Source organism: Epinephelus lanceolatus, chromosome 2 (assembly GCF_041903045.1).
Source record: "Epinephelus lanceolatus isolate andai-2023 chromosome 2, ASM4190304v1, whole genome shotgun sequence".
NCBI lineage: Eukaryota > Metazoa > Chordata > Actinopteri > Perciformes > Serranidae > Epinephelus > Epinephelus lanceolatus.
This window is the reverse complement of record NC_135735.1, coordinates 14,609,708-14,622,228: the sequence shown is the minus strand read 5'-3', so window position 1 is coordinate 14,622,228 and position 12,521 is coordinate 14,609,708. Positions and strand designations below refer to the sequence as shown.

Below are 12,521 nucleotides of genomic sequence, written 5' to 3'. Positions count from 1 at the left end.
TTACTGCCATTTCGCTGAGCGATACATTCATGAGGGTGCAGCATGCAGACCTACCCATGCAGTTGTTCCCTCCATTGACCTGCATGTAGTCCACAGGGCAGATACAGGTGTAGTTCCCAATGGTGTTGTAGCACTGGCCTGGGCCACAGATGCCTGGTCGATCACACTCATCGATATCTGCACACAGAGAGAAGGACAGACAGAAAGCCAGTCCATTTTATGATGAATATGGTGTCTTTATATTCCTTTAGTTGAGGTGCCAGACAATTTATTTTAATTGTTTGAAACAAAAGACTATCTGTGATATCACAGTCCAGACACAACAAATCAACATCAAAGAACTAATGGTAATGAAGACCAACTGTTGTGTTGCCTCATGTTGCGTGTATCTTGGCCAAAAAGCACTTGAACACATCGCAAAGACTGCAGCCAACTAGCACATACGTTCTGCACCTGCATGAGAGGAAGTAGCTTTCAAATCAGCAGGCAGCGGTAGTCTGGATTTGTCATTTAAAAATGGAAGACCAACAGGAAAGATTGAAGACACTAGTTAGCCAGTTAGCACCTCAACAACACAACCCGATGTTGAAAGGATATCAACCGTGCACTAGTGAACATTAACACAAACAATTACAAACTGTTTCGAACGGTTACTGTGTGATCTGTTTTCTTTCTTCACTTCCATGTCCCTGATACCCGCCCTTTAATATCTTCTATTTTTATCAATTATAATTTTTCTAATTGCTTTCCATATTTCTATGCTCTCTGTACTAAAATTGTTCTCTACCAACAATACTGCCTAATAGCAAACACAGCGCTCTTCTTTCCAGCCCAGCTAACAGCTGAATTGTTGACTGACTAGAGACATCGTGGATGTGCAGTCCTGGACTTTATAGAGCAAACACCCGCTTTGTTCTTGTGGCCAACAAACACACGCTAATTAAAATGCCGCCAGCCACATGTCATTGTCTAACCCTCAGCCCCCTCCTCTCCTCTCTTTGTTCCTGTTTCTCTTTTCTAAACACCCTTCTCATTTATCTCTTTTTTCTCCCCAATCTTTCATTCCTCTGTCTTTCCCTCCCTCCGTCATCTCTGGCCTGTCTACAGGGGACTCAGTGTACTTCCCTGAGGAGAGGGCTGACCACATCAGAGCCTCGCTCCTCTGGACACAGTTAGGCGCTCAGCTGTCTCATCATCCTGACTGGGCTTTGCCGGGTTAGCAACAGACGGGGAACTAGAGCAGAGACATATTGAGCTAGAAGGAGCTGCAGTGTTGTCTACGGGACAAACGAGTCCAATATTTCTTTGTGTTTTTGCTCTCAGAGCTTTTCCCCTCTCTCTCTCCATGTGCCCTCGCTGAAAGAAGGCCTCGACGGCTGGACTCAATTTCCTTCCCACTGAAACGTCCCAGGGCAAGAGCTAGAGAGGAAGAGGTCACCTGTGTGTTCATGTGAAGAGAAGTACATGTATGTGTCTCATACCTTCACACACTCTGGTCTCTGTGTTGAGGGCGTAGCCTCTCGGACATTCACACTGGAAGCTGCCAAAGGTGTTGATGCACTGTCCTCCCTGGCACAAGCCTGGCAGCTCCTGGCACTCATTGATGTCTGCCGGAGAGAGGAAGGAAACACTCAGCGGCGTTGTGCGTGTGTGTGTGTGTGTGTTATCTGTGTGTGTGTCTAAGTGTGCACAGGAGCAGCTTGACACAAAGGCATGATATCGTGTTGCTGTCTGACCTTCCAAGATGACAGTGATGGGGTTTGGTCTGAAGCCTTCTCCTCCGGGACACAGCGTCTTGTACTCAGCTGTAACACAGCACCAAATCACATTAACAAGCAACAATGACACACCACACAAACCACAATCAAGGTTGTTTTATTGCAGGGTTTGACAGTAACGGTCGGCTGGCGGTGAGAGGTTGAGTTAAGTCACATATCCAAATGGTCAGGTGCCTGAAAAAGACGCTTCCTGTCACTCTGCTTTTTCTGATCAGCCATCTCAGATCTAAGAGTTATCCACAGAGCCCAGTGGACCAGACATGACTGCAGTGGCTCAGAATTACAGAGCGAAAAGAAAAAGTTTTTGTTCTTGTCATAGAAGCAAGCATTTCCTCGAGCTGAAAAGGATGAGTCATTCCCTGTAATGTTTTGAACCATCTGGTGGTAATTTCAAGTAAGTTTCACAAAGCGGTCTCAACTTTACCAGCAACAACAATTACAGAAAACACATTCATCGCATGATAAGAGCAGGCAGCTTGTAGCCTGTATGCTGGCAGAGCAACTAACTAAAGAACTAATGGAAGGATTTGACAGGGTGTTGATGGAAACCAGTAACCCAAAATTACTTTGCCAGAAAATGACTTTATAAAAATTTAATTTTCAGCCACTTCCCTGCCGACTCAGTAGTCCAAAGTCTACTCACACCTTTACTTATTAGGTGATGGAGGACAGTGTTGTGAGTAAGAAACTGAACTAGAATTACAAACTTGCGGTTAAATGCCTCTGTCAACCAGTCAAGTGCCGTTTACATCCATATCTGTCCAGACTCATATAATATATGCAGTGAAGAAATTTAGGAAAAGGTATTAAGTGTATTCTTTGGTGAAATGGAAGTTATCACTAAATTACCATGTAGCCACGACAGTAGACAGTGCTTCAAATATGGATGTTTAAACCCTGATGCCCGAAACGTTACATCAAATAAATTCTTCAAGGAGCAGCTACTGGTATGCGGACTTTATCTTTAATGTCTTAAACCCTGATGCTTCACACACATCTCTAGTCCAGCAGCACATAAGATCCAAACAATCACCACAGTTTCAAAGTGGGCACCCAAAATTAGTGTCACCAATTCTGTACCCAGCCAAATGTCTCCCCTTCTGTTCCTGAGTTATGGTGTTAAATAAGGACCAGAAAAGTGTTTTGGCAGAACACTGTGATGTCACAGTGAAGATGATCTCTGAGCTTTTGTATATAAAATGTCACCACATCATCATTTTGTCCATTTTTTTTTTAAATATTTAGTGTATGAATTCTTGAGTCCTGGCCAAACATGTGTGTGCAGGGACATGGTGACCTCAACCTTTGACCATCAAAATCTAATCAGTATATCCTTGTGGAACATTATGCCTCCGGTCATGGCTGTCCCCAGTGTGGAGACATAAAAAGTTTGGCCTCAAGTCAAGAATGAACATGACAAAGTAGCAGCAAATATATTTTAAGTATAATCAGATCCACTTGGTTCTCAGAACAAATTTCCCAGGCCAATTAGGGTTTGGGTCTGTCATTTTGGACTTGTGAAGATCTCTTACAGTTCATTAACACTGCACTGGAAAGTGCAGTTTGAGAAGGTTAATCTGTGGCGACTCATTTATCTAACTTGAGGAGGTTCTAATCAAAGTCAGTTATGATGTCTTTAAAATCAGATGCACAGCTGCACAAAGTTAATAGACCAGATACTATGGTAAGCTCACTATATGCATTAACACCTTCAGTGTAATGATTATAAAATATCAATACCCAGTAAACATCGCATTAACTTTACTATGTGTGTGGTGACAGGGGTGTGAAGCTCATTTTGCCACAACAAGCCCAATTTTATCTCAAGTGGGTCAGACCAGTAAAACACCACTGTGTAATGACTTGTAAATGTCACCACCTACAAATTTTTCCTTTTGTTTTGTTGTTAAGAAATACAAAAACATTCTGAAAATATCCATTTACAGCCAGATGAGGAATAGTCTGAGGTGTTTTATAGAGGTCACAAATCTTGTTACAGAGCTGAAACATAAGCGTGCATAAATAGATGCAAAGTCTAAATGATGGGTTGACTCACTTGAGTTGACAAAGGGGCATGATTCGCATGGATTTCCCCAGCCCTTGCCCAGGGAGCAGCAGCAGGATGCCTTGGAGACACCAACTCCAATTTCATTAGAACAGTCCAAGCTCTCTGATGCATCTCCTCGGGAACGAACATCCAGGAAGCAACTTCCAGAGCGAGTGTCTGTGTACAAACACACACGCAAACAGTTGAGTCTTGCAGTTGCTTCAGAATCAGCTCTATGACAAAACAAAAAAATCATACACCAACAATGTATAGTGACAACTTGTTGAGTCTCACCTACGCAGCCCACCCGGGTGGGGTTGAGCTCAAAGTCTGCAGGGCAGTTACAGTGATAGCTTCCAGGGATGTTGACACACATTCCATTTATGCAGATGGTTGGGTCTGCACATTCATTAATATCTAAGACAGACAGACAAAACATTAGCTTATTGTTTATTGAAGAGGAATTTTCATTATTTGTCAACAACAAGGAGAGTATTTCAGCGAGCATGAAACCTATTTTTCTCTCTCATTGCTGTTGCTCCATTTCTTTTACACACCTTTAAATTTCCTCAGCTCACTGGAACATAAACAGAACAGCAGGACTGGTGGGTTGACTTGTCTTACCTGTGCAGTTTCCTCCACTCCTGTCCAGTTCATAACCAATGTTACATTCACATCTAAAAAGTCCTGGGATATTCTGGCAGCGTCCATTGACACAGATGTCAGCAAAGGTACATTCGTCTATGTCTGTAAAAGAGACAGAGTGAGAGAGAGAATGATAAAGAGGGAAAGAGAAGCCCAGCTGTGAGGGATTAGTGGATCATGGGATCATGGTGGAAAATTGGCAGCCAGCAATAGGAAGTGAAGGCCGCTCACCTCTGCTAAAGAATGACAGTTCTGGGGCAAAAAATGCCCAGACATATCCAGACAGACGCACACATACACTATCAGAGCAGCAGCCAAGGTTATGAAATTGTGCTCTTCCACATCATTAGACTCTGCACAAGTCATTACTGTCCAGGCCTGCCTGAGTTGAAGCAGGGAGGACTGGACAGGTTATTTCAGGATGTTTGACACATCAGCACAACGAGGTCAGTCTGTTCATTCAATTGCATCCAGCAATGTCTTATCACTGGAAGCATGAATCACACTCTTCTGCTACCGGTCGTAAATGTGCTCATATGTCGACTCTGCGGTGGCTCAGCTTGGGATTCACACAAGACTCCTCCTCCGTTATTTAAGTCTACATGCAATCTTACATCACCTTAATCTTTTTTTTTACTTAAGTAAATGCTACATAAGATGTCCCTAAAAAGGTCTACTGTCTTTTGGAGACCTAGACAAGGCAAACCTGGATAGCATGGAGGCATTTCAGTTATCTATAGAGGGCGCTGCACAATGCACAATGGAAATAAACAGTAGTAGCAAGATGGGGGATCATGTTTATTACCTGTGAGCGTTTGTTCTGTTATTACAGATATTTGTTTTTATCCAAAAAAACAAGCACGGACCAACTTTTATGATAAGAAGATGTAGAAGACTATTACATGCAAGACATCAAAACTCGGAACCCATCAGCTATCGGTGTTACGACAATAAGCCCCTGGGGGCAAGGGCAAATACTTCAGGCTGATCTGGTGTAGCCCGCTTATATTTGAGTCATGACTTGCTCCTTTGAGTACCGGCCATTTCGGCTGATCTCAAAGAACAGATATCTGCACAGACAATAGGTTCTGAGTTTGTATACTCCTCAGTCTACAAACAGACAACAAATGGAGCCAGAACACTTGCAATATCAAAATCTTGTCTCATCGCATACAAATGCAGAGTCTGTTTACAGAGATTAGACTCCACCCTCTCTTTCCAAGCTGCAGAATATGACACACACACAGATGTTGTCACGGTCCACACTTCAGGTCAAGGAAGACCTGCTTTTTTTTGTTTCCAGCTGGATACCAACTTTTTTGGGTTCTGAACCCATGTATTTTTGGTCTGAATGTTCCGTACGCTTCAGAATCAGGTGCGTAAACTGGAACTGAACCCTTTCCATGTTGGAGGAAAAGGGGTGTGTAGGTGAAGGGGACAGTTAGCCAGCTGATTATTGCAGGCTAAAGTTAACTTGTTCACACACACGGGGATAATGTGAGTGGAACCAGATGGAAAAACAGGAAAAGTAGACTGCATAAAAAAACTTAATAAAAATCTTTACATACAGACTACAGCTGGGACAAAGGCACAACTGCACTGGCAGCTGGCATATTAGCTAGCATAACGTTAGCAAACTAGCAAATGTTTGGATGGCAAGGTTTTCATCAGCCTTTGTCTGTTAATTTAACCCTCTCACGAAAACAAAAAACAAACAGAAAACCACCAAACATCAATACCAAATCAACAACCAAATATAAAAAGGGAACAAGCCAAGATTCATTGTTCTTGTCCATTTCTTAGAAATGTTCTCACAACTAAAACCACTTAGACCCTGAGCATATTGTGTCTTTTCCATGTCCAAAATACTATCTCATGAGTTCCATTTGAAGACAGCATCTGTTTGGATCGGTTCTTTCTCCAAACAGGAAAACAAACAACCATTCACCAGAGTAACACCAGACTTTTTTGAATCACTCAACATAATTCAAGATGCGGGCACCAATACAGAAGTCTGGAACCAACATAGTCAGGAATAGCAGTGTTGTATTGTCTTACCCTCGCAGGCCTTGCCATCAGGAGTGGGGATGAAGCCCATGTCACATTCACAGCGGAAGCCTCCTGGAAGGTTCAGACAGTGGCCACTCTCACACAGGTTGCTGTTCTCTGCACACTCATCGCTGTCTGCAGTGGTGATCAAACACATGCAGTCCATAAACACACAATGCATTCGTGCTTCTTCTAAAAAGCAAAAATAAATGTGGTTTTGTATGTGTGACCTGAGCAGTAGAATCCATCTCCAGAGAACCCATCCTTGCACGCACAGCGATACGAGCCCATTGTGTTGACACAGTCAGCGTTGTTGCTGCACAAGTGCGTCCCATTGGAGCACTCATCCAGGTCTGAAACACAACAAAGTCCAAAAGCAATTACATGTATGCAGGTGGTTCTACTTCATCCAAATGTTGAGGAAAGGATATGGCTTGTGATATTCCATATTTTTCTGATTGTTAATAAAACCCATAAAAATACCAAAACCAAACATTAGTCCATCTCTCAAAACTTTACGACCTCTCTAACATGACTGCGACCACAAGCTCATTTGTTCCAAATGAAGACATAAATCTTAAAAAACAGCCTAGAAATATTTTGTTTTATTTTCAAAATAGGCTAACTACATTCCTAAAGCAGCTGGGCACTGTAGTTTATGACAAAGTTAACAAAGACAGGGGTAAATAGTGCTTTTGTTGGGGGCTGTTGTCAGTTGAGGATTTATAGAAAAGTATTAACAGCACCAAGACTCAGTGTTTCCCCTCAGTTGACTGCTTTGGCATGGCAGATGGGCCAGTCTTTTGGGTGGTAAGACAAGGAAACACCATAAACTATCTCTAAACTAAATGAGATCCACCGCACAGCACTTAATTACAAAGAACATAATCATAATATGCCAAGCTCATGCAGATTTTGAGACATTGGACCACTGGGAATAGATAGGCAAAGGGCCCCACCATCTCTCCTACATAGGAGCCAGACACAGACTTTGTGGTGGATTTGCATCTTTTTGTGGTTTTGGGTCCCTTTATGGTCATTCTGTGTCTCCTTGTGGTCACTTCGTGTCTCTTTGAGAATATCTCGTGTCTTTTTTTGTCCCTTTGTGTCTCTTTGTGGTCATTCTGAGCCTCTTACTGGTCAGTATGTTTGCAAATGAAGGCCAGGGGGCCTCCTGACACTTTGGCCCTCTAGGCCTGTGCCTGGTAGTCTTGTCTAGTAATCCATCCTTGGTCAAGCTGGTTTGCTTGTTGCTCCATTTATTTCCTTTGTCCAAAACAGTGATGAAGAACAAAAGACAAACTTCAGCAGAAAGCAATGAGGGCAAAACCAGCATATTCTCTGGTCTAGCTCAGCTAAAAAACAAAACACCAAATCCGTCAGCACTATAGCGTGCCATTCACTACCGAGCCTGGTTGTTACCAATGGCCTACGGACAATGTTATCCTCACTTCACCTGTTCAGCTGGCTTTAGCAATTAAGATAATGGACTCTCACTTGTCCTGCTGTTATTATAGACATTTGAACTAACCACAGACACTTGCCTCATTCATGGAGTCACAGCGGTGCGCCACTGCAGTTAATAGCATGCAGTGCACCGCTATGAATATAGGGGAAACACTGCATTACAAATAAAGTTTTTTGGCCTGGTGGGGGTTCCCATTAGTCAGGTGGCCCACCAGGTCTGTGCAATTATATGGGAACCACTACACTGTATGTGGTACTGCACACTGTAATGTAGCACAAAGGAATACTGCAAGCTACTGTATATCAACTACACGGGCATTTTTTGTTAATATGATCACCTAATTGTTGGTTTTTGTCATTTCAGACCAACTTTAAGAAAACTTACCTTTCTGTCATCCCTGAGAAGAAAAGGAAAAATATATTTAACCTTTTGTTTGGTTTTACTAACATGATCTTCTCATCTCCTCACTCTTGGATGTTGAAAAAAGTGTTACAGAAATGTTCATTCCTTCTATCAGATACTACAGATTATATATGTTATTTCAATAGACCCATTGAGTGGCAGCATTTTTACCTGTGCATTTGAGGCCGTTGCCAATCCATCCTGGAGCACAGTTGCACTTGAAGCCACCAGCTGTGTTGGTGCAGGTGGCGTGTCTGTCGCAGTTATGGGCTCCGATCTCACACTCATTGACATCTGTTGGAGAGGAAGCAAACAAGAAACCATGTAAAGAAAAACAGACATGACTCTGATGGTCTGATGATTTGAGTCTGCATTCTCATTCCAGTGGGGTTCTTGGCATTGTGGAGTGAGTTGATGCTTGGTTTGAACTGCATAAAGACAGCAGCAGGAGACGACAGGACTAAGTCTTTCTGGGTCACTGTCTTCACTCATGGATTTCAGAGCAGAAGGCACAGAGACATTCTCATGATCTCTGATACTAATAGCCTTCCTGCAGAGGTTTAATGAGCAGACCCAGTCTCTGGATTTTTATTGTGCAAGTGCGTCCAGAGAGCTATAAAAAAGAGTAAGCGGGAGAACGATATCCTAATACTCAGGCCTTGTTCTGTCTGCTCTGTCTGAACTAGTATTTCTGAGGTTATTCTAGGCAAAGATTTCCCTCCTCACCCACAGACCCACAGACACTGCGCACTCATATGAGGCTTTTGTAACAGCCCTCTTTAAATGCTCATGTTCGGTTTTCTCACCACCCCCAGATGTCAAGTTTGGAAATTTAATCTTTCCCAAATATAATTTCTATAAAAATGCAACGTGGTAATGTGCCAGCTCTACAAATAAACATTCCTTCACGGCAAAACCATTATAATTATATCTGAACTTTGCCAATGGATGAAATATTGAGGTACTTAGTAGATAATGTGGTTATAAAAATACCTCTCTATATGTGCTAAGCTATTGTATATGTCCCTGGATTCTAATAAATGAGCAACAACAATTAATGGAAACAATTAAATTGGCTACTATTAAAATCTGCCCTACCCATAAAGCTGTTTACATCCTGTAGGGTGTAACCAATAAGGATCTCAGTGAAGCAGCTGGCGGCGATAAGATCCTGTGAATGTGGCTCTGACTCTCTTGTTCCTTGGGTAGTTCTGACATGATCAACTATATGGCACAATGGAAAAAGCCTGTATGGTGCTGCAACAATGACTACTGCTAATATGAGCCAAAACAACCCTGTGAAACACTGACCAACACAATACCTGGCCCTGGGCCTGAGGACTGAGTGTTACAGCTTTGATAGAAGAAATGTGTATGTGTGTGTGTGTCACTGTACATCAAAGGAAGCCATGCTGTGAACTTGATCAAGATGTTAGGACTTATCAGCCAATGAGACACACTCCTCTGTGTGTGTGTGTGTGTGTGTGTGTGTGTGTGTGTGTCTTTGCAAGGGTAGTAATTCAAAACACTGTCAATTAGAGATTAGCGCTGCTGGTTTACAGTCCTTCCTGAGGAGAGTGTACGTTATATTTACACTACATTTGATGACGGGGTTAATATGAGGGCTGGGAGCAAACGAATCTCCCTGGATTACAGACGGAATTAAAGATCATTTCCCCCAAGCCTTTGATGACAGGGAGAGCACAACAAACACACACGTTCTCATGTGGAAATGTAAAATGCAAACAGGGGTTTGTTGCATGCGAGAAACGTGTCAGCGGTCACAGCTGGTGTCAAAGAAGAGGCTTGATTTAACCAGGGCTAATGTTTGACAGACGAAGGGCAAGAAAAAGGATAAAAAGGGATAGTGGAGAATTACACATCTGCCTACCTGGCCATGTAGCTGTCTCCTGGTTTGTGTGCCTGCCTGATTGCCTGTCTGTAAATCTGTCTGCCTGCCTGTCTCGCTAGATGTCTAAATGCCTGCTTGTATGGCTGCCTTCCTGACAACCTGGCCCTGCAGTAAGAGCTATTATGTTACAAAAGAAAAGAAAAGTAGGGGAGCCATCCAATGACAAAATAGTGAGAAAATATTAAGCATATTAAATATTCTCCTTTCTCTGGATTTTAAGGCTCCTCTCCTTATTTCTTAGTTTTATAGCTGACAAAAAACACAAGTAGAAGAGTCATAAAGTTAGCAAGCTGACTCAGAAAGTTTGCGAACATTAGCCACCATAAGCTGCTGGTCAGACTAGATAAAGAAGAGTCAGATAAAGTGCCCCCTCTCCACCTGGCACTGAAGTGCGTTTTGAGCTGAGTGATTGGATTGCATTGGATAAAGCTTGATCACATGAAAGTACAAGTGTAAATGCACCTAAACTACGCTAAGGACAAATTTGATCTGATCTGCCAGGGATCCAAATTTGTGTTTTCTAGGATGGCAAAGGCATGACCTGGCCTACTCTCCCTCTGACTGGCTAGGACTTGTTGCCTTCGTTGGTTGGATTGGTTAGGTACAGGACTTGAGGAGTGAGATTGGTTGGGGTTAGGGTAAGACTGTCAAAGGTAAGCCAATCAGAGGCAGAGTAAGGCAGAGTAGAGCAGGCCACAAAAGATGCATCAGGAATGCATTGTGACCAAACTGAACCCAAGTATAAATTGAATTATGTTTGTAAACAGCTATGTGGGCATGATTATGTAAAAAAAAAAAACTGGTATAAAGGCAAGTAAAAATTAACTTCAGGTGTTGTTTGAGCTGGACAGAGCAATCAGATTTCAATGTGCACACTGGAGATACATGCTAATAACCTACCAGGCATAAATGCAATGCATGGTTAGCTTCTATCCAGATACAATCTGGATGCGAGATGCATTTAATGCAATGTGTAAAGGGGGGTCTAACTGGCTGTAAATGTCAATAACAGGATAATGGTATATATTAAAAAGCAGTGTGATAGTAGCACAAGCAGACAAGAGTTATGAAGTTAACAAGCTGACCCAGGAATGTCAGTTGCACAACAATATATAGTTAAAGTTTGCTAACATTAGCCAATATCAGCTAGTGGTCACAGCATAAAAATTAAGACTGTAAAAGCACAACCGCTGACTGTATTGAAGAAACCAAAGGTTTAACTTTTCATCTTTAAAGGGAAGATTGTGTTACTTCTGGTTTTTAAAAGTGTAGTCTCGCTGTAATTGCTCAAATTGTTTGACAGTATTGTCATTTAGCTGAAAAATGATAAAGTCAACATACTTATAAGCTTTCATTTACCCTTATCCTCTCTTTAAAGCTAAGACACTCCCAGCCTTGTAAACTCCCCCAGTGGGTCTCCACCCAGTCCTAACTTTCCAATACACACGCAAAGACACAAAAGTGTTTAAGAGCACATACAATACAAATCCTCACACCCTGCACACTGAGGTCTCAGTGTTGTGGAATAAAACGAGAAATAATTCTTGTGGGAGCTTCATCAACAGCTGGATCAGATCTGGGTTTGAGAGCACCACTTACTCATTAACACTGACACACACGCAAGAGGATTTAGTCCATGCATACCAACGTGGTCACATCAAGATTTTGGACAATGACAACCGATTTCTTATGCATTTTTTGTCTATATTGGAGAGGGATCCAATCCAAAAAGAGTAGCAGGTTTTGTTCACATGTCTATAACAAGACATCCTGCCTGCCTGAGAGGAATTAGTGTTTTGGTTCCCTGGTATTCTGGGGCCGAAATTCCAAACCTGTGAATCAGAACTGGCTGCTTTACTGCAACCCCAGCTTTCTCAAAACAAGGAAAATACTGTATGGACATTTTAATGGGATTAGAATGAGCAGGAGTGTGAGTGAGTTTGAATCATACTTCAGACAGAGCTGTTTATTTGCGTCTGAAGGAAGACGTGCTGCTGCTGACTGTGTGTCTGACTCATTTTAATCACAGAGAAGAGGCTAGATTACGATCACTTACCAAACTAGCCTTCAATTCCAAACTTTTAAGTGGCCATATAAATTAGTCTTAACTCTGGCTCAACAAGAAGCGAATCCAAAAGAGCAAAAGGACCCAACCGACCGGATGGACTTTGTATTTATGTGTTCTGGAGCCCTTTCAGATGATTACGTGCTGCAAAACTC

The 12,521-nt window shown here is 42.3% G+C and overlaps 1 protein-coding gene across 1 annotated transcript in view; it reads right to left on the bottom strand.

Annotated features, from left to right (window-relative positions):
* The window catches only part of fbn1 (fibrillin 1), an 84,696-nt gene that overhangs the window by 28,288 nt on the left and 43,887 nt on the right, over positions 1 to 12,521 (bottom strand). Inside the window, exons 33-41 of the mRNA XM_033638592.2 lie at positions 8,561 to 8,683; positions 6,750 to 6,872; positions 6,529 to 6,654; positions 4,450 to 4,572; positions 4,120 to 4,242; positions 3,835 to 4,002; positions 1,737 to 1,805; positions 1,482 to 1,607; positions 55 to 177 (exon numbers count right to left, since the gene is read on the bottom strand). Of these exons, the coding sequence (XP_033494483.2) occupies positions 55 to 177; positions 1,482 to 1,607; positions 1,737 to 1,805; positions 3,835 to 4,002; positions 4,120 to 4,242; positions 4,450 to 4,572; positions 6,529 to 6,654; positions 6,750 to 6,872; positions 8,561 to 8,683 (1,104 nt within the window). The remainder of the gene's footprint in view (positions 1 to 54; positions 178 to 1,481; positions 1,608 to 1,736; positions 1,806 to 3,834; positions 4,003 to 4,119; positions 4,243 to 4,449; positions 4,573 to 6,528; positions 6,655 to 6,749; positions 6,873 to 8,560; positions 8,684 to 12,521) is intronic.